General features: G+C 46.6%; 1 protein-coding gene across 1 annotated transcript; it reads right to left on the reverse strand.

Moving 5' to 3' along the window:
• Positions 1-1,115: 1,115 nt before the first annotated feature.
• Positions 1,116-27,104, reverse strand: LOC110500684 (DNA-directed RNA polymerase II subunit RPB1). The gene is made up of 28 exons (XM_036958134.2): positions 26,730-27,104; positions 25,710-25,842; positions 25,399-25,535; positions 23,057-23,233; positions 22,587-22,868; positions 22,312-22,473; positions 21,736-21,956; positions 21,207-21,339; positions 20,962-21,086; positions 20,420-20,630; positions 19,990-20,199; positions 19,684-19,852; positions 19,389-19,483; positions 18,988-19,191; positions 18,448-18,670; positions 18,038-18,221; positions 17,052-17,223; positions 14,534-14,639; positions 13,360-13,565; positions 12,856-13,119; positions 12,508-12,715; positions 12,179-12,384; positions 11,148-11,330; positions 7,886-8,089; positions 7,364-7,550; positions 6,954-7,067; positions 5,344-5,493; positions 1,116-5,184 (listed from the first exon to the last, which is right to left on the reverse strand). The coding sequence occupies exons 1-28, from the start codon at positions 26,814-26,816 to the stop codon at positions 4,025-4,027; spliced, it is 5,913 nt and encodes a 1,970-aa protein (XP_036814029.1). The 5' UTR covers positions 26,817-27,104; the 3' UTR covers positions 1,116-4,024.
• Between the last annotated feature and the right edge of the window lie 246 nt (positions 27,105-27,350).

Consider the following 27,350-nt stretch of genomic DNA (forward strand, 5'->3'; position numbering starts at 1 on the left):
ACACAGTGACACACTGCACAATCACCAGCCAGGACATTCTTATGTGGTTCTACAGGGACCTAATTACACGTTGACCCTTGGGGATTCCTTAATGATGATAGTGGGCTGGGCTGACATTACTATTTCTTAACGCTTACATTTTTTACTTATGTGGGGCACTGATTTTTAGGAGTGGTGTCCAGCAAACTCCATAACTTGAACCTTGTTCCACATAGTACGTTTTTTTGTAAGGTTAGTCCAGACAATGGTGTCTGCTAAATGTGAACATCTGTAGTTTCTCTCATTTGGTCAATATTTCAGACTGTTATATTGATATGTATTGATTTAATCAAGGCAACCTAAACTGGCACATTTTGAGGCCCGTCTACATCGTCAGTATTTCCCTGGAACATCCCATTTTGATGACCAAATACACCAACCAAGATGGAAAAAGAGAAGTCCACATTCTAAATAGACAAGTGTGTGATTCAGTGTACTATATCAGGTGACTGGAAAATAGTCATCTTTGGCATTCAATCAGTATTAGGCTCCAGCTCCATTTCAGCCCCTACACTTTGTGTTCACAGATCTCAAATAACCAATTGTCCCACCAAGCCGTCTCATAGGCTTAATGGAGTGTCTACCATGTTCCTTTCACCTATTCATATTTTCCAGATCTTTTGACACGGAACGTTTAGGGGCTAGGGTTAGCAGATAATGTTTGAAATGGAACTAGGCCCTAACATCTGTAGCCATGGCGACAGCTGGCTCTATGTCACTAAACCACAAACCAAGGAGAAGATGTGTAAGGAAATGAAGCAAGCTCTCCTGTCATGCAGGGTTGTTAACTAGGAGATGACTTGTATAGCAGTAGATATGATATCTATAGTGATGTGCCCTGAAAAAGAAACCAATAGCCCCTTATAGCGGTTTTATTGTATAGTCATATGGGGCCTATTGATCAAAACCTCAGATCCAGAATGCGTTCACCCTAACCCCAAATTCTAGGTTTACCCAGTAGAAGGTAAGATCTATGGAATACTTCCTCTTACACATATCCACTTATATAAAAGGGATTTGTTAAATCACTCAGCTTACTGGTAGTGCTGACAACTCGTACAAATAAGACACACAACCTGTAGTAAAACTTTATTTTTTTCTCAAGTCAAAAAAACAAAACATACAGAGAATGACATATTGGATTGATTTCAATACAGTGGCAATTTTAATCCTTCCTTTTCCCCAGACACCCTGTCCAGTCTTTTCTCCAACTCAAGAAAACCCTGTCTCTCCTACAACACACACACACACACACTCCCACACACACACATACACACTCCCACACACACTCCCAGGAGTCCTGGTATGTTTGAATTGACTGGACGACAGGTAAATCAATGGGATATGATGGTAGTGGACAAAGTCACCATGTCATGAGGCGATGATGGGAGACCAACTGCATGGATTTCAACAGTGTATTGCCAACACCTATATCCAATGCAGGTGGTACAGTCCAGTCAATACAAAATCACCCCTGTTGAAACGCATACGTTCCCGACCATGATTCAGATTAAGATCCCGACAAATTCAGACTGCATCAGAGTACCAGTCCCATCATGGAAGTCCACAGGAATCGAATTCCATTCCCTCCCTCAGTTCCATACAGTACTCCACCCCCTTCCCTCCCACCCACGCCAAGATTACCAATCACAGGTACATACACTGGTAGAAAAAAGGACAAACACCGATTTCAGAAAATAATCAGTATCACTTGTGGATGAAGAGGGGGGGAGGGAAAGCCAGCTAGTCCAATCAAAAGCCTGTCCTATTGCTTGGAGGGAACACCAGAGGAAACACAATCTGTGTTCCATAGTCATACAGGCAAGAGAATCAAACACTTGTCCACTTCATCAATCAAACTAGGCCTAGTAAAGTGTAAAGAGCACCCGGAAGTGAATGTTAAGCTGGTCTATGCTTGGTCCGTGGTTTTCATAAATTTCAAGGATTCACTGACGCACTAATGTAGTGGGTAGGGGGATGTAGAGGCCAAAAGTGCTCCGAAATGGCTGGTCTCCTTTGTTAAAAATCACTGAACTGAAACTGACGCTTCTAGAGAAGTTTTGTCAACTCAACTGAGGGCCTATGTCGCCCTCCAGTGGTCAAGAGCGCAACTGAAAACACTAAGCTGAACATTGAATTCTCTTCCTTAACTGTAGTAGAGCCACTTAGCGGAAGCCTCATGAATGGACTGCATGCAAAATTTGCCTTTCTACAACTGAACGAGAACGCGGCGGCCATCTTGGCCCAAATTGGAGCCGGAATGGCAGAAACTGAACAGGGCGATTGGGAAACAGAATGGAAGAGAGACCTTAAGGGGGAGAAATCGAACATACCCCCCTCCGTTCCCTGCCCCTTCATCCAAAGTACCTGAACACAGACCCTCTTTGCAAACAGCTCTTACCAAGTCAGAAGCAAATTAGAAAAAAAAACGTAAAAAAAAAATCATTGGATTCTCAATTTATCCTCTATACTGATTCACACAAGTAGTACGTTTCTCTTTTCTTTCTTAAATAAATTGAACGAGTATTGAACAAAGTATTGAGAACTCATTTACATTTCCTAATTAGAATTATGGAACACGTATTATTGAAAGGTGGGAGGGATTTCAAATAAGAGCGCTTCAACCTAAATCTGGATAATTAAAATGTATTAGCAGGTTGCTACTCATTCCTAAACAATGACAGAAGCAACAACACCGACCAACTAGTATCCCTCTTCCACCTAGAAACGTCCCATTCTCTCCTGAAACCAAACAGAATCAAATAGTAATAATATTATCTCATTATTCCATTCTAAGTCTTTCATAAACCTCACACTTCCCAGTATTTTAAGAAAGAAGTGGTTTGCTGGAAAAATCAGCTTTTTGCTGTTGTACACAAGTCTCATCTAATGGTAAAGAGCACAGGGATGCTGGTGGCTGTTTTTGACATCTTTCAGGCTTGTCTTTGGAGTGAGGGTAAAGGGGTTTATTTGGAATGTCATAGAGAGGTGACAATACGTCACCATCCCCCTTTCGGGTTTCTGCATCCATGACCTGGCCATCTGTCGTCCTAGGCAGTCTTCAGCCCTGGACTATGTGCTGCAAGGAATACACCTATTCATTATCACCTGCAGTATCATGGCAACCCTTTCCACTACTCTACTGCCACTGTTCTGAACATTTGTAATATTTTATGCTGTTCACCTCAACACTGGCCAGCCTTCTTTAGTTTATTTAGTAAATATTTTCTTCACTCTTGAACTGCATTGTTGGTTAAGGGATTGTAGTAACTAAGCATTTCACCGTAAGGTCTACTACACCTGTTGTATTCGGTGCATGTGACAAATAAAATGAGAAACATTAGCTCAATTTTTTTCTTCCAACCAAAACAGCAACTGTAGATTTAGAAAAACTAAAAGATACGTTTTAGTAAAATATGCAATAAAGATCACCTCAACTCTTCTACTCTGTCTTTTTAAATGCTTTTTAAGGAGAGAAATACAATCCACTGGTAGATTTTTCAAGGCTTTTGGCAATACTCTCCCCTACAACTACACATCCAACAGTGAAGTTCAGAGAGAGAGACTGGGTGCTGGGAAACAGGGGGGTGAAAAGGAGGGAGGTTTTTGTCAATGTGGTAACCACATCTCCCTCCCCTCTGCTTTCCTCTGGGTACTTAGAACTCTGCTTCAGCCCCCTGCATGAAAATTAATAACAGAAACAAAACGTCTAGTTCAAAAGGCAGCCATTTCTCCTGGCTAAACTGTTCAAGTCTATCAAATACAATAGTAGGAAATATTTTTAGGGACCCCCCACCCCCCAAGTTGGACAAGGCTGGGGGTACAATGGTCCCCAAAATATAAAATTCACAAGTGGGATGCCCAGGGTTTAGTTTTTTTCTTTGTCCATCCAAACCAGCGACACCTCCAGCAGAAAGGCGATCCTTCAGTTATCCAGCTCAGGAGCTTGGACTGGGGCAGTCAGCCCCCTCTTCTCCTGGCTCCCTCAGTTGTTCTCCTCGTCACTGTCATCTGGGCTGATGGCCGGGCTGGTGAGGGTGAAGCTGGGCGAGGGGTTGCTGTAGCCCGGAGACAGGGGGCTGTAGGTGGACCCTTTGGGGCTAGTTGGTGAGTAGGTGGGGGAGGTGGGAGAGTATTTGGGTGAGGTTGGAGAGTATGTTGGGGAGGTAGGGGAGTACTTGGGGCTGGTGGGGGTGTAGGTGGGCGAGGTGGGCGAGTAGGTGGGCGAAGTGGGGCTGTACTTGGGCGTCGTCGGTGAGTAAGTTGGGGAGGTGGGTGAGTATTTGGGAGAGGTCGGAGAGTACTTGGGCGAGGTGGGGGAGTATTTGGGGGAGGTGGGGGTGTACTCTGGAGAGCTGGGGGAGTATGAGGGGGACGTAGGGGTGTATTTGGGTGAGGTGGGTGAGTAGGAGGGCGAGCTGGGGCTGTAAGAGGGAGAACTGGGGGTGTAGGTGGGCGACTGGGGGGTGAAGCGCGGGCTGGAGGGAGAGTAGGACGGGGAGGTGGGGGAATAAGAGGGGGAGGTTGGGGAGTAGTTGGGGCTGGTGGGGGTGTAGTTTGGGGAGGTGGGGGAGTAGGAGGGGGAGGTGGGGGAGTAGGAGGGGGAGGTGGGGGTGTAGTTGGGTGAAGAGGGGCTGTAACTTGGAGAGGTGGGGGAGTAAGAGGGTGAGGTGGGGGAGTAGGAGGGTGAGGTGGGGGAGTAGGAGGGTGAGGTAGGGGAGTAGGAGGGTGAGGTAGGGGAGTAGGAGGGTGAGGTGGGGGAATAGCTAGGCGAGGTGGGGGAGTAGCTTGGGGACGTAGGGCTGTAGCTTGGGGATGTAGGGCTGTAAGAGGGGGAGGTGGGGGAGTAACTAGGGGAGGTTGGAGAGTACGAGGGGGAGGTTGGGGAGTAGGAGGGGGACGTGGGGGAGTAACTAGGGGAGGTTGGGGAGTATGAGGGGGAGGTTGGGGAGTAGGAGGGGGAGGTTGGGGAGTACGAGGGGGAGGTGGGGCTGTAGTTGGGGCTGGTGGGGGAGTACGAGGGGGAGGTTGGGGAGTACGAGGGAGAGGTTGGGGAGTAGCCCGGGCTTTGGGGGGTGTATCCCCCAGGAGAGCGGGGCTCGTAGGCCGGGGAGGTGGGCGAGTAGTTGGGAGACATCGCACCTCCTGGAAAAGTAGAAATGTAGAGACATGAGAAATAAAGAAAACTTGTACACAGAACATCAAGCTTCAGTGTTATTCCTATAACATGGAAAAAGGTAATGCAGTCACTCCTGTGTCAGTTGGTATTTCGAACCAAACTGGTTGTTTTGTATGGTGACCAACCTGGAGAGGGGATGTAGGGGCTGGCTGGCCCCGGGGACCCAGGAGATCCAGGGGTAGGGGACCAGGCCGGGGAGTAGCCCGGAGAGAAGCCACTGGCGTCGGACGCTGCGCTGGGAGAGAAGCCTGCTGCTCCAGGAGTCATCCCGCTACCTGGAGGTCAGAAAGAGTCAGGGCACGAGTCAACGGAACAGTAGAGCGAGTCAGGGCACGAGTCAACGGAACAGTAGAGCGAGTCAGGGCACGAGTCAACGGAACAGTAGAGCGAGTCAGGGCACGAGTCAACGGAACAGTAGAGCGAGTCAGGGCACGAGTCAACGGAACAGTAGAGCGAGTCAGGGCACGAGTCAACGGAACAGTAGAGCGAGTCAGGGCACGAGTCAACGGAACAGTAGAGCGAGTCAGGGCACGAGTCAACGGAACAGTAGAGAGAGTCAGGGCACGAGTCAACGGAACAGTAGAGAGAGTCAGGGCACGAGTCAACGGAACAGTAGAGCGAGTCAGGGCACGAGTCAACGGAACAGTAGAGCGAGTCAGGGCACGAGTCAACGGAACAGTAGAGCGAGTCAGGGCACGAGTCAACGGAACAGTAGAGCGAGTCAGGGCACGAGTCAACGGAACAGTAGAGCGAGTCAGGGCACGAGTCAACGGAACAGTAGAGCGAGTCAGGGCACGAGTCAACGGAACAGTAGAGAGAGTCAGGGCACGAGTCAACGGAACAGTAGAGAGAGTCAGGGCACGAGTCAACGGAACAGTAGAGAGAGTCAGGGCACGAGTCAACGGAACAGTAGAGAGAGTCAGGGCACGAGTCAACGGAACAGTAGAGAGAGTCAGGGCACGAGTCAACGGAACAGTAGAGAGAGTCAGGGCACGAGTCAACGGAACAGTAGAGAGAGTCAGGGCACGAGTCAACGGAACAGTAGAGAGAGTCAGGGCACGAGTCAACGGAACAGTAGAGAGAGTCAGGGCACGAGTCAACGGAACAGTGGAGAGAGTCAGGGCACGAGTCAACGGAACAGTAGAGAGAGTCAGGGCACGAGTCAACGGAACAGTAGAGAGAGTCAGGGCACGAGTCAACGGAACAGTAAAGAGAGTCAGGGCACGAGTCAACGGAACAGTAGAGAGAGTCAGGGCACGAGTCAACGGAACAGTAGAGAGAGTCAGGGCACGAGTCAACGGAACAGTAGAGAGAGTCAGGGCACGAGTCAACGGAACTGTAGAGAGAGTCAGGGCACGAGTCAACGGAACAGTAGAGAGAGTCAGGGCACGAGTCAACGGAACAGTAGAGAGAGTCAGGGCACGAGTCAACGGAACAGTAGAGAGAGTCAGGGCACGAGTCAACGGAACAGTAGAGAGAGTCAGGGCACGAGTCAACGGAACAGTAGAGAGTCAGGGCACGAGTCAACGGAACAGTAGAGAGAGTCAGGGCACGAGTCAACGGAACAGTAGAGAGAGTCAGGGCACGAGTCAACGGAACAGTAGAGAGAGTCAGGGCACGAGTCAATGGAACAGTAGAGAGTCAGGGCATGAGTCAATGGAACAGTAGAGTCAGGTGGGATGGACCATGCTGTACCCCCGGGATATTGTCAAAGTCCACCCAGGTTGAGCCTTACCAATGCTGGGGGACCAGGCACCATAGGCGGGGGTGGCTCCAGTGTTCCAGGGGGTCATGGCAGGGGACATGCCACTCATGGGGCTAGGCGCCGAGCCAAAGAACATTCCGGTGGCTGTGGAAATGAAGACACATTTTAGACCACATTTCATATGCGCATACTTTATAATCTATCTTCATTGAGATGTATCCATATACATGAGTTGATAAATGCATGGATACTTTGAAGTCAAACAGACATTCTGAGAACATACGTGTACACATTTCCTATGTTGAGTCCACACCAATACATTTCAACATACAATCGAAAATGTAAATCTGGTGATTGAAAATGTCCATAGGGTGAACAATTCCATTTCAATTCTTGCTTCATTTTATTATTCACTGTGTGGAATATTTGTAGCCACTCACGTCCAGCCACACTGATCCCGGGGATGTTGGTGGGGATCTCCATGCCGTATTTGCACTTCTCAGCATCTAGCAGCAGGTCAAAGCAGCCCGTCCCGCAGGGGGCCAGCTGGCCCAGCATGATGTTCTCAGACACACCCTTCATAGGGTCACTCTCCCCGTGGGATGACGCCTCCATCAGCACATCCACCTGGGACAGGGAGGGAGTATAAGAACAGGAGGCCCCCTTTTCTCAAATCCAGACCTCGAGGTCAAAAGTAGCTTAATGCTTATTTTCATTGTTTCCCACTAGGGTCCGATCCAAACTTGGGAACAAGGTGAGTGGAATCTCTGGCCAATCAGTGACACCTGGACCCCCAGGTTAGGTACTGGACATTTGAGTAATCCTACTATTAAGGACGGTGACTAGAATTGTTACGCAAGTCATAAATATGTTCTAATGAAACAAACAAACTTATACCAATACCTCTGCAACATCCTCCCCCCGCCCTTCCACTTTTCCCTGTCCCCTCACGTGACTCTTACCGTCTCCTCAAAGGAGCACTTCATGAGAGGTCCCGTGTCCTGTCTGTTGATGCCATGACGTGTGATAGCCATCAGGTGACCGCGGCACGTCATGGTGTCGCAAAGCAACGACAAGTGGCGGTAGTTGACGTAGGAACCGTCAAAGGAGATGACGTGGTTCAACTCCCTCTCCAGCGCCTTACGTACAGCCTCAATACCCAGTACCTAGAAAGGAGGGGAATGAGTTATGAATATCGCAAAAAATACTGACTGACATGTTTGGGCTATGTGGCAATTCATGTACTTTTCAGGTTTAGCAGTGGAGCAACATTTAGCAGTGGAGCAACATTATATATACAGTGCCTTCGGAGAGTACTCAGTAGACTTTTCCCACATTTCGTTACGTTAGAGCCTTGTTCTAAAATGTATTAAATAAATTAAAAACCTCAGCAATCTACACACAATACACCATAATGACAAAGTGAAAAGAGATTTTTTTTAATGTTTGCTCATTTATTAAAACAGAAATACCTTATTTACATAAGTATTCAGACCCTTTGCTATGAGAGCAAAAACCAAACCATTAGGTCAAAGGAGTTGTCCGTTGAGCATCGAGACAGGATTGTGTCAAGGCACAGATCTAGAGAAGGGTACCAAAAAGGTTCTGCAGAATTGAAGGTCCCCAAGAACACAGTGGCCTCCATCATTCTTAAATGGAAGAAATTTGGAACAACCAAGACTCTTCCTAGAGGTGGCCGCCCATCCAAACTGAGCAATCGGGGAAGAAGGGCCTTGGTCAGGGCGGTGACCAAGAACCCAATGGTGACTGACAGAGCGCTAGAGTTCCTCTGTTGAGATGCGAGAACCTTCCAGAAGGACAACCATCTCTGCAGCACTCCACCAATCAGGCCTTTGTGGTCGAGTGACCAAGGCACATGACAGCCCGCTTAGTTTGCCAAAAGGCACCTAAAGACCTTGAGAAACAAGATTATCTGCTATGATGAAAGCAAGATTGAACTCTTTGGCCTGAATGCCAAGTGTCACGTCTGGAGGAGACCTGGCACCATCCCTACGGTGAACCATGGTGGTGGCAGAATCATACTGTGGGGATGTTTTTCAGTGGCAGGGACTGGGAGACTAGTCAGGATCGAGGCAAAGATGAACAGAGCAAAATACAGAGATCCTTGATGAAAACCTGCGCCAGAGCACCCAGGACCTCAGATGGGGTGAACTTTCAACAGGACAACGACCCTAAGCACACAACCAAGACAATGCAGGAGTGGCTTTGGGCAAAGTCTCTGAATGTCCTTGAAGTGGCCAAGCCAGAGAACGGACTTGGACCCGACCTGTAATCGCTGTCAAAGGTGCTTCAACAAAGTCCTGAGTAAAAGGTCTGAATACTTATGTAAATGTGATATTTCTATTTTTTTCCCCTTCTAAAACCTGTTTTTGCTTTGTCATTATTGGGTATTGTATGCAGATTGATGAGGGAAAAAAACAATACGATCAATTTTAGAATAAGTCTGTAACCTAACAAAATGTGGAAAAATTCAAGGGTTCTGAATACTTTCCGAAGGCACTGTGTGTGTGTGTATATACAGTGGGGCAAAAAAGTATTTAGTCAGCCACCAATTGTGCAAGTTCTCCCACTTAAAAAGATGAGGACTGTAATTTTCATCATAGGTACACTTCAACTATGACAGACAAAATGGGGGAAAAAAATCCAGAAAATCACATTGTAGGATTTTTAATGAATTAATTTGCAAATTATGGTGGAAAATAAGTATTAGTCAATAACAAAATATGTATAAGTCAATAACAAAAGTTTCTCAATACTTTGTTATATACCCTTTGTTGGCAACGACAGAGGTCAAACGTTTTCTGTAAGTCTTCACAAGGTTTTCACACACTGTTGCTGGTATTTTGGCCCATTCCTCCATGCAGATCTCCTCTAGAGCAGTGATGTTTTGGGCCTGTTGCTGGGCAACACGGACTTTCAACTCCCTCCAAAGATTTTCTATGGGGTTGAGATCTGGAGACTGGCTAGGCCACTCCAGGACCTTGAAATGCTTCTTACGAAGCCTCTCCTTTGTTGCCTGGGCGGTGTGTTTGGGATCATTGTCATGCTGAAAGACCCAGCCCACGTTTCATCTTCAATGCCCTTGCTGATGGTAGGCTTTGTTACTTTGTGGTCCCAGCTCTCTGCAGGTCATTCACTAGGTCCCCCCGTGTGGTTCTGGGATTTTTGCTCACCGTTCTTGTGATCATTTTGACCCCACGGGGTGAAATCTTGCGTGGAGCCCCAGATCGAGGGAGATTATCAGTGGTCTTGTATGTCTTCCATTTCCTAATAATTGCTCCCACAGTTGATTTCTTCAAACCAAGCTGCTTACCTATTGCAGATTCAGTCTTCCCAGCCTGGTGCAGGTCTACAATTTTGTTTCTGGTGTCCTTTGACAGCTCTTTGGTCTTGGCCATAGTGGAGTTCAAACAGGTGCCATTAATACAGGTAACGAGTGGAGGACAGAGGAGCCTCTTAAAGAAGAGTCTGTGAGAGCCAGAAATCTCGCTTGTTTGTAGGTGACCAAATACTTATTTTCCACTATAATTTGCAAATAAATCCATTAAAAATCCTACAATGTGATTTTCTGGATTTTTTTCCCCTCATTTTGTCTGTCATAGTTGAAGTGTACCTATGATGAAAATTACAGGCCTCTCTCATATTTTAAAGTGGGAGAACTTGCACAACTGGTGGCTGACTAAATACTTTTTTGCCGCACTGTATATATATATATATAATTTTAAAAAAAACTTTATTTGTTATCATTTAAGATTGTGAGTCAATGTCCCAGCTTGCAAGCTGTGAGTTTGGTGGCCATTAGACCTTTTGTGAGATTTTTTAGGCATGCCTGTTTGTCGTTTTCCTTTCTGTATCTATTGGTTTCTGTCACCATCCTAACATAATTCACTAGAGCTCACCGACCCAAAGGAGTCAAGACAGAGCTGGCCCTGGACACAACGGAAGGTTGTTGTCTCCCTGGGCACACGTGCATCCAACACGGTCCTAAAAATGCTGATTTCTCACATTAATGCACACATTTTGGTTACAGACCATGTACCTAGGTAGGCCTACGACCCCTAGTCTTAGCGGGTGCTACAATATTAGCAGGTTAGTTAATAGGTTTCGTAACACCATAACTACCGTAGCAATCGGTTGCCATCATAGCTATTGGTAACTATCACAACTAGCGTAGCTATCGGTAACTATGGAATCTATCTGTACCGTGAAGATCTCTACAATATCGTTGGAGGTGGTCCTGACAGGGTCCACGTCCTTCTCACTGAGGACCCTCATCAGTCCCACGCCATCTGTCTCCAGGATCCACTCCTGCAGGGCCTTGAACTCTCCCTCCTCTGTAATGATGATCTTCTTCTTGTTGTCGGTCTGGGGCAAGTGCATGTACACCTAGGGAGAGGAGACAGACAGGACGAAGATCAATAGCTGATGGGTTAACGATCTGGATAGGTTTCAGCCATATTGTTAAGGTCAACCAGTGTGTGTTAGGTCAGTGATAATGTAGTAACAGATAAGGGAGGTAGGTAGGTATCTTAGAGTATTAGATGGTAATGTAGTAAAGGATAAGAGAGGTAGCGAAGAGGTAGATAAGTGAGGTACGTCTGGTAAGACAAGGGGTGGGGGTGGGTGTCTATTTGTCAATAACAGCTGGTGTGCAATGTCTAATATTAAGTAAGTCATGAGGTAGACCACACTATCTATATTTTTTGTATCCGTCTATTTACCGCCACAAACGATGCTGACTGCTTATGGCTTTATACAGCTCGTTGAGTGCAAAAGCCTATAAGCAAACAAGAAAATGCTCATCCAGAAGTGGCGCTCCTGGTGGCCGGGGACTTTAATGCAGGCAAACTTAAATCAGTTTTACCTCATTTCTACCATCATGTCACATGTGCAACCAGAGGACAAAAAAAAAAAAAAACTCTAGACCACCTTTACTCCACACACAGAAACTTAAGCTCGCCCTCCATTTGGCAAATCTGACCATAATTTTATCCAAAAACTACAGCAGGAAGTACCAGTGACTCGCTCTATACAGAAGTGGTCAGATGACGCGGATGCTACAGGACTGTTTTACTAGCACAGACTGGAATATGTTCCGGGATTCATCCAAAAGAATTGAGGAGTACTAGGGGCTGAGATGTAAAATGGTGCCCTAGTGAAGTTAAGACATCCGACATTATGGTGTATTTTGAGTGTGTGTGTGTGTGTGTGTGTGCACGTGACCCCTCGGTGACCTTGCTGATCTGCTCGATGCCCTGCAGTGTCATGTCCGTCAGCATGTTGGACTCGATGCACCTCAGGAACACGTCGTCGTCCATCTTGTCCACCACTTCCTCATCCTCATGGAACTTGTTCTCGTCGCTGTTCATGATGCGAATTCGCAAGACCAGCTTCTCGGCGTTGTCGTCATTGAAGATACAGTTCAGATCATCTCCGAAACCTTCAGGGAGAAAAAAGGTTGCATTTTGCAATAGGTTGTGTAGGGATTATATGGTCCCTTTTACTTACAACACTTCCTTATAGATCCATCAATCGGTGTTTGCTTGTGTTCACTCATCCCCACCTGCATTGATCTTCTCTGCGATCTGCTCCATGGTCAGCTTGCGGTCAGTCATGTGTTTGCGGTCGAGCTCGATGCGGAGGAGCCAGGGGGAGATGCGAGTCACGTCAAAGTCGGGCATCTCATAGTAGACGTTGACCCACTCCTGGTCCTCCGTCACCACCGTGCTCTGGGGGTTAGGGTCGTAGTAGATGGCTGTGTTGGCCGTCACCTGGAGAGGAGGAGAGAAAGAGAGAGGTTGATAATTGTTGTATAAATCAGTAAGCAAAGAAAAGGAACAACCTAAGAAAGGAGATAGTTGGCCTAAAGTTGTTGACTGTGGTCTACCACATCACATTCTCCACAGTTCACCTTTCTGAGGGTGGTGTGTTCCAGCCGACAGAGGATATCCTTGGCCCTCTCGGCGTCGCGGGCCGCCTGGCCCAGCAGGAACACGGTTAGGGAGGGGGTCTTGGGCCGCTTGGAGATGTTGATCAACTCCTTGAGACGCGGCACGCCCAGAGTGACGTTCTTGGCCGACACGCCGGCGTAGTGGAAGGTGTTCAGGGTCATCTGGGTGGCGGGTTCTCCCAGCGACTGGGCTGCTAACGCCCCCACCATCTCACCCGGGTGGGCCTAGAGGACAGAGAGGGAGGTAGAGAAGTAATTACATTAAATTATTATGATTTAATTAGATTAGTGTAATAAAAAAATATCCCATCAAGCTCTAGGCTTGGTTTTCTACTCCTTCACACTATCCATTTACACGGTCCATTTCAATCTAATAACATCTTTAGTTCATAGCAACCAGTTTTGGTGTTGACCCTCCCCCTTCCAGTCTCTCCCAGCATGCTGTGCGTGTATAGCTCTACTCACAATAGACTGGTTGAACTTGCTCTCGATCTCCCCCAGTAGCCAGTCATAAGCCTCAGTGCTCAGTCGGAACTCGTCTGTCATGCGTCGAGAGCTGAGCGTGGAGCGCAGGTGGATGTTGAAAAGCAGCGTGGCGTTCTGCTGGGCCTGTCTGCTCAGGTGGTCCTCGCCGTTCACAATCACCAGCTTCTTACTCAGCTCCTGGACACCTGCGGGGTGTAAAAGAGCGGGGAGACGTTTTAGAATGTCAGACCGTGTCATTTTATTTTAGGATTATTTAGCCTGGCTTAGTGGCGAGTTAAAATTGCTTTATGCGAGAGAAATTTGGTACCAAGATGGCAGATATGTCAACAACATTTACTTAGTTACTGAACGAAGTGCAGCAAGTCCTTATTTTTAAAAATCTAGATAGATGACAAAATGAATCGGGTAACCTCTTACTGTAGCATATCAAGTGCTATGGTCTTCTAAACACAACACGTCTTTGTCTTCATGACAACAAACGTTACTGTGACCGAGGCACTTGGTGCCCAATTCAGGCTTGAGATACGTAGAATTAATGTGGATTTAAGTTAATAAAACATGGACTTAAGTCCAACATTTTCTGACTTCAGTACATATCAAGTCAACTTACTTCCAAGTCTGAATAGGGCCCTTGAAGCACAATACTGTACACCGTGTAGTGCAGTACTGAGTAAAGGATCACACCACCTCTCTCAGCACCCTAGTCGTCATAGTGTTGGGACTATGGTCGGGCACCAGAAGATGTCTGTAAGGAGTGCAGCTTGGGGGTAGGCCACAGGCCAGACTAGAATCACTTTGTCCACATGATTTGTGAATCATTCCAATGAATGACATGGTTGACAATGGGTGTGATCAACTTTCACCTATCAAGGTCACTTCATGTGATGGTGTGATAGCTCAGAGGCCTATTCACAATCCAAGTGGCCATAGAAAATGAATGGCATCAACCTTTTACAACACACCAGGGCTAATCAGTACCGGTCTGCTTAGTGTTTCTAACTATAGTTATAATTGCACTCGCCTGGTGTCCCAGGTCTGAATCAGTCCCTGGGTTAGAAACAGAAGTGTTCTGGCTCTGAATACATGGCACATCTTTAGACGGTCTAGAATATGGGTCTATGGTGAATGCAGAGTGTATGACTGTGGTACCCACCCTCTACCACTCGAAGGGGGTTGAGGTCTGTGGGGGTGCGGGGGTTGATCCTGAAGATCTTCTGGGCGTTCCAGATCATCCTGGCCAGGTTGCATGGAAGCACCACCTAGTGGGGAGCAGGGACATCGGTCTTTACAATACTAAAGAAGTTAATGCATTGGGCTGAATCAGTGGGATATGTTTGTAGTGGTGACATGTGGGAGTGGGAGAGTTCCTGGGAAGACATGGAAGTGAATGAGTGTGCATGTGTTGCATATGTGGAGATATGTACGTGTGTGGAGATACAGTGCCTTGCGAAAGTATTCGGCCCCCTTGAACTTTGTGACCTTTTGCCACATTTCAGGCTTCAAACATAAAGATATAAAACTGTATTTTTTTGTGAAGAATCAACAACAAGTGGGACACAATCATGAAGTGGAAAGACATTTATTGGATATTTCAAACTTTTTTAACAAATCAAAAACTGAAAAATTGGGCGTGCAAAATTATTCAGCCCCCTTAAGTTAATACTTTGTAGTGCCACCTTTTGCTGCGATTACAGCTGTAAGTCGCTTGGGGTATGTCTCTATCAGTTTTGCACATCGAGAGACTGAAATGTTTTCCCATTCCTCCTTGCAAAACAGCTCGAGCTCAGTGAGGTTGGATGGAGAGCATTTGTGAACAGCAGTTTTCAGTTCTTTCCACAGATTCTCGATTGGATTCAGGTCTGGACTTTGACTTGGCCATTCTAACACCTGGATATGTTTATTTTTGAACCATTCCATTGTAGATTTTGCTTTATGTTTTGGATCATTGTCTTGTTGGAAGACAAATCTCCGTCCCAGTCTCAGGTCTTTTGCAGACTCCATCAGGTTTTCTTCCAGAATGGTCCTGTATTTGGCTCCATCCATCTTCCCATCAATTTTAACCATCTTCCCTGTCCCTGCTGAAGAAAAGCAGGCCCAAACCATGATGCTGCCACCACCATGTTTGACAGTGGGGATGGTGTGTTCAGCTGTTTTGCTTTTACGCCAAACATAGCGTTTTGCATTGTTGCCAAAAAGTTACATTTTGGTTTCATCTGACCAGAGCACCTTCTTCCACATGTTTGGTGTGTCTCCCAGGTGGCTTGTGGCAAACTTTAAATGACACTTTTTATGGATATCTTTAAGAAATGGCTTTCTTCTTGCCACTCTTCCATAAAGGCCAGATTTGTGCAATATACGACTGATTGTTGTCCTATGGACAGAGTCTCCCACCTCAGCTGTAGATCTCTGCAGTTCATCCAGAGTGATCATGGGCCTCTTGGCTGCATCTCTGATCAGTCTTCTCCTTGTATGAGCTGAAAGTTTAGAGGGACGGCCAGGTCTTGGTAGATTTGCAGTGGTCTGATACTCCTTCCATTTCAATATTATCGCTTGCACAGTGCTCCTTGGGATGTTTAAAGCTTGGGAAATCTTTTTGTTTCCAAATCCGGCTTTAAACTTCTTCACAACAGTATCTTGGACCTGCCTGGTGTGTTCCTTGTTCTTCATGATGCTCTCTGCTCTTTTAACGGACCTCTGAGACTATCACAGTGCAGGTGCATTTATACGGAGACTTGATTACACACAGGTGGATTGTATTTATCATCATTAGTCATTTAGGTCAACATTGGATCATTCAGAGATCCTCACTGAACTTCTGGAGAGAGTTTGCTGCACTGAAAGTAAAGGGGCTGAATAATTTTGCACGCCCAATTTTTCAGTTTTTGATTTGTTAAAAAAGTTTGAAATATCCAATAAATGTCGTTCCACTTCATGATTGTGTCCCACTTGTTGTTGATTCTTCACAAAAAAATACAGTTTTATATCTTTATGTTTGAAGCCTGAAATGTGGCAAAAGGTCGCAAAGTTCAAGGGGGCCGAATACTTTCGCAAGGCACTGTATGTACATGTGTGGAGATATGTACATGTGTGGAGATATGTACATGTGTGGAGAATCAGGAGATGCGCAAATAAGACGCGTGTGTTCTATGCTTTTTTTTTTACCCCATTTTCTCCCCAATTTCGTGGTATCCAATTGTTTAGTAGCTACTATCTTATCTCATCACTACAACTCCCGTACGGGCTCGGGAGAGACGAAGGTTGAAAGTCATGCGTCCTCCGATACACAACCCAGCCAGCCGCACTGCTTCTTAACACAGCGCGCATCCAACCCGGATGCCACCCGCACCAATATGTTGGAGGAAACACCGTTCACCTGGCAACCTTGGTTAGCGCGCACTGCGCCCGGCCTGCCACAGGAGTCGCTGGTGCGCGATGAGACAAGGTTATCCCTACCGGCCAACCCCTCCCTAACCCAGACGAAGCTAGGCCAATTGTGCGTCGCCCCACGGACCTCCCGGTCGCGGCCAGTTACGACAGAGCCTGGGCGCGAACCTAGGGACTCTGATGGCACAGCTGGTGCTGCAGTACAGCGCCCTTAACCACTGCGCCACCCGGGAGGCCCAAGTGTGTTCATATGCTTGTGTGCGCGTGTGTCTCAGTCTCCCTCTCACCTTGCTGTCCCCAGTGGGGAAGATGGCCCTCAGAATCTCTCTGTCCTCCTTCATCTTCTCATACTCTCTCTCCAGGGCACTCTGCACCTGGGCATTGGTCATCACGTCCTTCACAACGTCCTCCTGCAGGGTGCGCCGCAGCGCCCGCTCATTGGTGCAGTCAAACCTGAACCTAGTGGTCAAGGTAGGAGGTTTAGGGAGGGACGGGATAAGATAAGAGGGGAAGAGGTTTAGGGAGGGACGAGATAAGAGGGAAAGAGGTTTAGGGAGGGACGGGATAAGAGGGGAAGAGGTTTAGGGAGGGACGGGATAAGAGGGAAAGAGGTTTAGGGAGGGACGGGATAAGAGGGGAAGAGGTTTAGGGAGGAACGGGATAAGAGGGGAAGAGGTTTAGGGAGGGACGGGATAAGAGGGAAAGAGGTTTAGTAGGGAGGGACGGGATAAGAGGGGAAGAGGTTTAGGGAGGGACGGGATAAGAGGGGAAGAGGTTTAGGGAGGGACGGGATAAGAGGGGAAGAGGTTAAGGGAGGGATGAGATAAGAGGGGAGACCCTAAGCCAGTTGACCCTGAATGTGTGGCCTGTGGACAGTGAGCTGCTGTCCTTAAGAGTGTTGGCATTAGAGTCTATGTGATAAATAAGATGGTCGTGGAGAGGTGGAGAATATGAAATCCAGTGTTTGGGGTTGTCGTTACACTGTCAATCATTACGAGAAGAGAAGGACTTGTACTAGTTCAAGAACCTTAGTGAATCCTCGAATGACTAAGATGCAATATGACATTAACACAGAATTCAGTGAGAGCCCCAGTCTGGTCCCAGATCTGTCTTTCCCATACAGCTAACTCCTATGCTTGTTACCATGACCTTAGGCTTTGGCAAGACAGCTCAAACAAATCTGGTACCGGGGTAGGTGAGCCGAATTACACCACACCCAAAACTCTAGCCGTCATTGTCCTCCCCGGCAATCCCACTTCCTTTCACCACTCACTTCTTCTCGAAGGCCTTGTTGGAGGGTTTGAGCGTGGCCATGTTCTGGAACTCCACAGCCTCTCCGGCCAGGCCGTCCTCTCCGTAGCGCAGCTGCACCACCTGGTTGATGGAGTTCCTCACGGTGGCGTCGTACTTCACCATCACAGACTCCATGGACTTGATCAGACGACGCTGGATGTAACCTGAAGGAACCAGATGAGGAAAGAGGTTCGAAGAGCATTTCAACCACCGAGTCAACTAGCTATGCGATCACGTCTGTAGTCCCCTCTCCCTAATCGTGCCGGGGTCGTAACCTTCACCCCTTCTTACCCTTCATTAACCAGTGCTTCTAACCAGCTTAAACCCTGAACTCCTACCCCTTCCAGTCTCTGTCCCTAACATCTCTCATGCCTCAGCCCCTTCACTCACCAGTTTCGGCGGTCTTCACGGCCGTGTCAATAAGCCCCTCTCTGCCTCCCATGGCGTGGAAAAAGAACTCCGTGGGCGTGAGGCCAGCCAGGTACGAGTTCTCCACGAAGCCTCTGCTCTCAGGGCCGTAGTCATCCTTGATGAAGTGGGGGAGCGTGCGGTGCTTGAAGCCGAAGGGGATACGTTTACCCTCCACATTCTGCTGCCCCACCACAGCAATAACCTGAGGGCCACAGAGACAGAGATGGTGAGACAAAGAAGACAATTGAAGTTAGTGGGTGTAAATTGAGGACCGTTTTCTGCCGTCATCCATATAGGAATAAAGTGCCAATGATTTTGTGCCATAGTGACCCATCGATGTCTGAAACAACCCTGGGTCGTGCTCGGTAGAGCACACCTTAGTGAAACATTTTAAAGCATTTTTAATGGGAAACAAAAATGTGCATTTCTTATTGGATAGGTTGAAGTAGTCCCTGCCTGTTTCAAAAAATGTTCACCTTTCTGAACACAGACCTGTTTTTTAAAGACCCCTGGGCGTACCTGAGAGATGTTAATCTTGGAGCCTTTGGAGCCAGCCACCACCATGGACTTGAAGTTGTTGTACTCAGACAGGGACTTCTGGGCGGAGGAACCCGTTTTGTCACGGGCGTCATTCAGGATGCGATTCACCTGGTTCTCAAAGGTCTGCCTCAGCGTGTTACCAGGGGTGGGCTCCAACTCGTTGTTGTGGGCCTTCTCAATGACCTGGAGAGAAATGCAGGAAGAAAATGTGACAGAGTTAGAGAGTGGAGCTTGGCTAGGGATCACATCTATTCTACTCCATTCTATATTTTTTCTAAGGAATTTTCAGGGGATTTCCCCATCGTGAGTACAAGAGGAATTATTTTTCAAGGAATATTCTGGAACTTTGAAGACAGCTCCCGATGAGAGAAGGGACTTACCTCTATTACATCCTGCTTGGCCTTCTTGATGGTGTTCTGAATGTCAAGGTAAGTCTTTGCGTCAGCAATAGAATCACCAATACCAATAGAGGCACCTAGAGAGAGTATATGATAATTAAGAACAAATGGAGGTAATATTGACTAAAATATCTGCCTTTAGATTATCTTATACACAAAATGGAACCAGTTTACTTCAAGTGGATTTCAAATGAGTTGCCTTTTCCTAATCTGACCATTCCACCCACTGATGCCCTCCTCCAGTACCCACCCAGCCCAGCCCAACTCAGGTCCTTACCCTCAATGAGCAGCCAGTTATTGACCACCGTCTGGATGTTGGAGTAGAAGAGGCGGGTGACGTCGTGGCCCATCTCCAGGAAACAGATGTGGACCAGGGAGCCAGCAGAGGTACCCAGGGACTTCTTACACAGGATGCCCATGATCAGCTCTCCATTCTCCACGATCACCTGGGATGTACACAATGACAGAAATAAGACCCTGTATTCTGCACACACTAACAATACAAGAGGATTTTTTTCTACAAATCCTCATTACCACATGAGCATCTCAGGGTGTTTAGCCAGCTGAGTGTTCAGTATTTTACCTTGGTGTCCCCAGGGGAGATGTGTTTGTATGGCCCACTGTCCTCCTCGTCTGGATGGGTGCTGTGTGTTCGGATGGCGTTGATGTGGCCCGGGATGATGAGGCTGAAGATCTGCTTGCCCGTCCAGAGTGGCCGGGGCTTCAGGATGGCTGGCTGGGGCACCTTGCCGTCCCACGTGGACAGGAACATCAGGAGGTTCATCACATCGCCCTTGGGGACAGATCATGTTCCAGAATGAGTGTAAGAAGATGAGTGTTTTTCCGAAGTGTGTGTGTGTGTTTTTTGTGATGGTCTTCAACAATCTTACTCCAACTTTTACAAGTGTTCCATTTTTGTTTAACATGTACAACATAGTGCAGTGTATAGATGTCTAAAATTCCCGACAAACATTGACTTTGGGCTGATCGATCCCTAATGCGGCCCTCCTTACCCGCTCTAGGAAGACATCCCTCTTGGTGAACTTGCGCACCGCGGTGAGGGTATCCTGCACGATGCCCATGACGGGCCTGTTGGACTGGGGGGTGACGATCATCCGAGGCACCATGGCAAGCTCCTGGATCTCAGCTCTCGTCTCCAGGGACTGGGGTAGATGCAGGTTCATCTCGTCCCCGTCAAAGTCAGCATTGTACGGGGTGGTTACACTGTGGAGCAAGAGGGAGGTGGGATCCAAAGTGGTTAATGTCACCATCCAGGATCTGTTTGATGTCATATGTTCAATGATATGTAGTGTGTCTTATGCGTTAACATTTGCTTTCAATTTGAGAAAATTTAAGTTGAGAAATTATATTTGATGACAATACCTTCTATATCTATTTTCTAACCAACACTCTTGTCAGTGTTTACACCAACAAACAATAACTCCTCAGGTATCCCAACTGGGCGTGGCCTGTTACTGGGAGTGGCCTGTAACTGGGCGTGGCCTGTAACTGGCTGACAGACTTGAATGGATCATTCAGGACTTGATAGTAGTACCTGAGGTTCATTCGAAAGGTGGACCAGGGCAAGATTCGGACTCTGTGCCCCATCATAGACATTTTATGTAGCGTGGGCTGTCTGTTGAAGATGATGATGTCACCGTCGCACATATGTCTTTCCACCTGATGGAGGCAAAAATGAGTTTGTAAAAGTGACATTGCATTACATCAAGTTCAAGTCAATCATATTCCTTAGAAAACATTACATGATAAATTACGACCATCTGGTCTTTTGAGGGTTACCTTGTAGCCGATCTGCAGGTGAAGGTCACTTGGTTTGGGGTGAAACCGCAGGTCGATTCTGTCCCCGTTGTCGCGGATGATATATTTGGCTCCGGGGTACTGGCTGTTGCCTCTGCGCACCAACTCCTGTAACCTGGAGACATATAGGACAGCCAGCATTAGAACCAATACACAATTCTGTCAGTTTAATCAATTACTTTATCACAATGAAATATAGGTAGATGTCAACGTTTCAGGGTGTGCCCGTCAACGTTTCAGGGTGTTCCCGTCAACGTTTCAGGGTGTGCCCGTCAACGTTTCAGGGTGTGCCCGTCAACGTTTCAGGGTGTGCCCGTCAACGTTTCAGGGTGTGCCCGTCAACGTTTCAGGGTGTGCCCGTCAACGTTTCAGGGTGTGCCCGTCAACGTTTCAGGGTGTGCCCGTCAACGTTTCAGGGTGTGCCCGTCAACGTTTCAGGGTGTGCCCGTCAACGTTTCAGGGTGTGCCTGTCAACGTTTCAGGGTGTGCCTGTCAACTTTAAAGGGTGTACCTGTCAATGTTAAAGGGTGTGACGATTTCTGGGAAGGTCATGTTGGCTGCGATGGAGCGCGGGACACCCACTTGGTCGATCTGGAGGTTGGGGTCGGGGGTGATGACGGTTCGGGCGGAGAAGTCCACACGTTTCCCCATCAAGTTACCTCGGACTCGCCCCTCCTTCCCCTTCAGACGCTGTTTGAGGGATTTAAGTGGGCGGCCCGATTTTTGCATCGCCTGGGAGTTGAGATTAAGTCAGAGATCAGCACAGGCATATTCAGAACAGATGATCCTTTACAACTATCAGTAATCATTGAAAACTAAATAAACCCAGCTTTGGGTTGAATAGTTGTCCGTCTTATCAGCTTAACAAAATAACACTTTTAAAGCATCCAATAGTCTGTGAATGTATTTTTCAATGTATTCGGAAATTTTATTTGGTGTTACTTCTAATTTAATTTAACAGTCTTCAATTCAAACAAAAACAGTAAGAGTAAATCTTTATAGTAACACTACACATCGGCAAGGGTAAATAGTACAGTAATGTTGTGCCAATTGGTGCCCTCCCAAGTGTCACTGCAGCCGTGCGTACCCTGGGCAGGCCTGGCAGTTCATTGTCCACCATGGTGGCCACGTGGAACTGCAGCAGCTTCACGTCCTCGGCGATGACGTGGGCCGCCGCGCCGCTCTGCTCGTTCCGCCGCAGCTGGTTGTTGATCTTGACGATGTCGGCCAGCTTGTGTGTCAAGTCGTCCTGGGCGAAAGAAACAAAAAGGATACGATGTGGTTAAACAGAGGTAAACGACAGAGGTAAAAACCTAAACAATCTCAAACTTTCTCTTTAACAGTTAGTCTTTCCAGGCCCACCTGGTTACGAGCAGAGCCCTGCATGACGACGGCGGGCCGGACAGCCAGTGGTGGCACGGGGAGTACTGTGACGATCATCCACTCGGGCCGGGAGAACTTGGGGTCCAAGCCCAGGATGACATCCTCCTCGTCCGAGATACGCTTGAAGATCTCGTAGACGCGCTCTGGGCTCAGCAGGATCTTCTTCTCCTGCGAGTCCTCGTTCACGTGCTTCCACTCAGCGTACAACTCCAGGCCCGACCGGCGGATACGCGGCTGGTAGCGCCCACAGCCACCGTGCCCCTGGGAGTGTCAGGAAGAGAGTGTGTGTGCATGGGAGAGAGTGAGAGGGTGTGTGTTACAAGAGGAAACAGAATCAGACACATGTGACTAAGGGAGATGAAGCAGACAAAGAGAACAAAAAAAAATGCATGTTTTAAGTATCGATGGCCTATAAATGACATGTCGACAAGCATCGCCGGTGAAAGTACCTTCTCCTTAGTGATGTCCTCACTGTCGTGCTCCTGCTGGTCCACTCCAAACTTGTTGTCCATCTCCTCTCCGCCCTCGCAGATGTTCTTGCCTTTACACAGGTCGTACACGTGGGTCAGACGCTTCCTGGGCTGCCCCTTGGACTTCTGCAGGATGTCTTTGATCTTTGGGTTATTCTAGAAGGAAGGAAAGACCATCACATCACAACATAACATAATTTATGGGGCAGCAGGTAGCCTAGTGGTTAGACCGTTGGGGCCAGTAACTGAAAGATTGCTAGATCGAATCCCCGAGCTGACAAGGTAAAAATATGTTGTTAGGGCCCTGAACAAGGCAGTTAACCCACTGTTCCTAGGCCGTCATTGAAAATAAGAATTTGTTTTTAACTGACTTGCCTAGTTAAATAAAGGTTAAATAAAAAAATAAATAAAATCAACAAGTCATTGGAATATGTGTAACACAATTCCCAGGACTAATATGCAATCATTAGCATGATTTATTCAATAGTGCTTATACCCATAAAATGACAATCAATTACACATATCAGGAGTTAATGTAGTGCTATATATTCTGTGTGTATACTGTGCAGCGCAGATGTTTAGAGGTATAGTGCTGGTCAATTTCCATTAGCCTCACAAGAGAATCGAATGCTGGAGCGGATGAGTAAATGTTACATATACAGTGCCTTGCGAAAGTATTCGGCCCCCTTGAACTTTGCAACCTTTTGCCACATTTCAGGCTTCAAACATAAAGATATACAACTGTATTTTTTTGTGAAGAATCAACAACAAGTGAGTCACAATCATGAAGTGGAACGACATTTATTGGATATTTCAAACTTTTTTAACAAATCAAAAACTGAAAAATTGGGCGTGCAAAATTATTCAGCCCCTTTACTTTCAGTGCATCAAACTCTCTCCAGAAGTTCAGTGAGGATCTCTAAATGATCCAATGTTGACCTAAATGACTAATGATGATAAATACAATCCACCTGTGTGTAATCAAGTCTCCGTATAAATGCACCTGCACTGTGATAGTCTCAGAGGTCTGTTAAAAGCGCAGAGAGCATCAAGAAGAACAAGGAACACACCAGGCAGGTCCGAGATACTGTTGTGAAGAAGTTTAAAGCCGGATTTGGATACAAAAATATTTCCCAAGCTTTAAACATCCCAAGGAGCACCGTGCAAGCGATAATATTGAAATTGAAGGAGTATCAGACCACTGCAAATCTACCAAGACCTGGCCGTCCCTCTAAACTTTCAGCTCATACAAGGAGAAGACTGATCAGAGATGCAGCCAAGAGGCCCATGATCACTCTGGATGAACTGCAGAGATCTGAGGTGGGAGACTCTGTCCATAGGACAACAATCAGTCGTATATTGCACAAATCTGGTCTTTATGGAAGAGTGGCAAGAAGAAAGCCATTTCTTAAAGATATCCATAAAAAGTGTTGTTTAAAGTTTGCCACAAGCCACACCAAACATGTGGAAGAAGGTGCTCTGGTCAGATGAAACCAAAATTGAACTTTTTGGCAACAATGCAAAACGTTATGTTTGGTGTAAAAGCAACACAGCTGAACACACCATCCCCACTGTCAAACATGGTGGTGGCAGCATCATGGTTTGGGCCTGCTTTTCTTCAGCAGGGACAGGGAAGATGGTTAAAATTGATGGGAAGATGGATGGAGCCAAATACAGGACCATTCTGGAAGAAAACCTGATGGAGTCTGCAAAAGACCTGAGACTGGGACGGAGATTTGTCTTCCAACAAGACAATGATCCAAAACATAAAGCAAAATCTACAATGGAATGGTTCAAAAATAAACATATCCAGGTGTTAGAATGGCCAAGTCAAAGTCCAGACCTGAATCCAATCGAGAATCTGTGGAAAGAACTGAAAACTGCTGTTCACAAATGCTCTCCATCCAACCTCACTGAGCTCGAGCTGTTTTGCAAGGAGGAATGGGAAAAAATGTCAGTCTCTCGATGTGCAAAACTGATAGAGACATACCCCAAGCGACTTACAGCTGTAATCGCAGCAAAAGGTGGCGCTACAAAGTATTAACTTTAGGGGGCTGAATAATTTTGCACGCCCAATTTTTCCGTTTTTGATTTGTTAAAAAAGTTTGAAATATCCAATAAATGTCGTTCCACTTCATGATTGTGACTCACTTGTTGTTGACTCTTCACAAAAAATAAAAGTTTTATATCTTTATGTTTGAAGCCTGAAATGTGGCAAAAGGTCGCAAAGTTCAAGGGGGCCGAATACTTTCGCAAGGCACTGTAGGTTGCGTAGCTGCACTGTAGGTAGTGATATGAGTTGGGAATGGAGGGTTACTGACCGTGTCGACCAGAAGCTTGGAGCACGAGTAGCAGACACATCGGAGGACCTTCATGATCTTGTTGACGAAACCCACGTGGAAGACAGGCTTCGCCAGCTCTATGTGGCCGAAGTGGCCCGGGCATTCTGTCATGTTGCCTGAATAGCAAAAACAACAATGCTTTGTTGACAACATTCCAATACAGTAGTGGTGACCTAACCTTAACCACAACTGTTTTGGTTTGAGAATTTAAAAAAAAAAGACTAGCAAATTCAAAACAAGTGTTTTATTATCATTGAGATGAAAATTGATTGCCTGGTAACTTTGGGTACCTGCACATGTTTGACACCTTCCGGATCGTTCGATGACCCCTTGTCTGGGGTCCATCAGCCCACCAAGTTTAGGACGTCCTCCTTCTGTGGTCTCGGGGTACTTGATTCCCCCTTCTGTGACCGACATCCGTTTCTACAGTGACACATCCATGGTCAACATCAAATCCGGTTCCAAAATATGAATAGCCCAAGTACATACACAAAACAATAAAGCTGTCACAAGTTTACGACAACATTGGAAAATGGCTTACATATTTCTCAAACCAACCTCTTTCAGGCCACATTCAGGAAACTAATTCAAATAAATAACTGCTACAAAATCAGTAACTGAATCAAGATATGACAGTACCTACACTTCAATTAAAACATGGTGGTACACTTCGATCAGTTGCATTTCTAAACCAATATTGGTACTATCTGACAAATCACTTGTGTGAGGACCAACTCATTAGATGAACATCAATTGGAGGCGGGGAATTGACAATGCAATGATTAAGGACTGTGTAAACAACGTATTCTATTATACAAAACTAATAATAAAACAAAGTAAAGAAACATGCATAACTTTGACTTTATTGACGTGACCTTTTATTACGATGCAGCTCCCACATATATATAGTAGGTCATAACAAGAGGGAACATCTAGACTTGCTAATGTTTGTGCATTTAACTTTTAGGGAACACCAATATAGCAGAGCAAAATAGCCAAGTTCAGTAAAAGTAGCTAAAAGTTGTCTTTGTTTACATGTAGAACTTTCCATATAAAAAGGGAGTTTGATTCATGATATGGCTTAGCTCAGATGAAAAATACTGTGTGTGCTGAAAGTTGGTCGAACTTCCTACAACATGCTGTTGCTAGCTCAAGCTCCAACATGGCTTAGCTAGCTAGGCTATCTGCAAACGAATTGCTACATCCATTTCATTGTCATAATACATTCTAGGTATTATCATGTACAGGTAAGATCAATGTGAGAACGTTCATAAAGTAAACGAATCCCCCCACCCCAAAGCAAAACCTACAAGCTCATCTGGGCTGATGATGCCGAATTGCACTCTCTTGATGAGGCGCAATGGGCATGCGCTGTCGCCGGAGGGCGGTCCGTGCATCCTGTCTATTCAAAGAGAAGCGTCCTCCCTCGGCACGCCGCTTTTGTAAGAAAGAACAGCTTTAAATGCCACCAGGACTCTGGCCAAGCCGCCAACGGTGACCGGAATGTCTCCGAAGGCGATATCACGAAGACCCACGTTGGTTATTGCCCTTGGAGTCTATTTATTTACGTTTTACTCCTATCCACTATGGCTACCAGCTGTCCCCTTCCCTTTTTCTGATCTACACTCCAGTGCGCTCTACGCGCATCTGAGTTTGAAAGTAGCCAACGCGTGTTTATATAGACTGGATACTTTGGTACAGGTTGACACACTCTACGAAGCAGGGGCTGAACAGTCAGGAGGCGGGTTATGGATCTTTGTAGTAAAACGTTAATTGGCTACACAAGATCATAACATGAATAATACATTTCATAAGACGCATGACCAATTGTAGCTTACGTTTTCTTCTTTAGCCAATTGAAACATAAAGCAGGCACTACATTGATTGAAATGCTCACCATTGGTCAGAACAGAGCAGAGGCGGGGCTACAA

This window comes from Oncorhynchus mykiss, chromosome 21 (assembly GCF_057628025.1).
Source record: "Oncorhynchus mykiss isolate SJ-2025 chromosome 21, ASM5762802v1, whole genome shotgun sequence".
NCBI lineage: Eukaryota > Metazoa > Chordata > Actinopteri > Salmoniformes > Salmonidae > Oncorhynchus > Oncorhynchus mykiss.

Excerpts from the sequence above, each read along its gene's own strand:
- LOC110500684 (XM_036958134.2), bottom strand. The coding sequence starts at position 26,816 with ATGCACGGACCGCCCTCCGGCGACAGCGCATGCCCATTGCGCCTCATC. Across the intron at positions 20,200-20,419 it reads GGGATGTCTTCCTAGAGCGG|GGCGATGTGATGAACCTCCT; the intron begins GTAAGGAGGGCC and ends TCTGTCCCCAAG. Across the intron at positions 7,068-7,363 it reads CGGGATCAGTGTGGCTGGAC|CCACCGGAATGTTCTTTGGC; the intron begins GTGAGTGGCTAC and ends TCATTTCCACAG.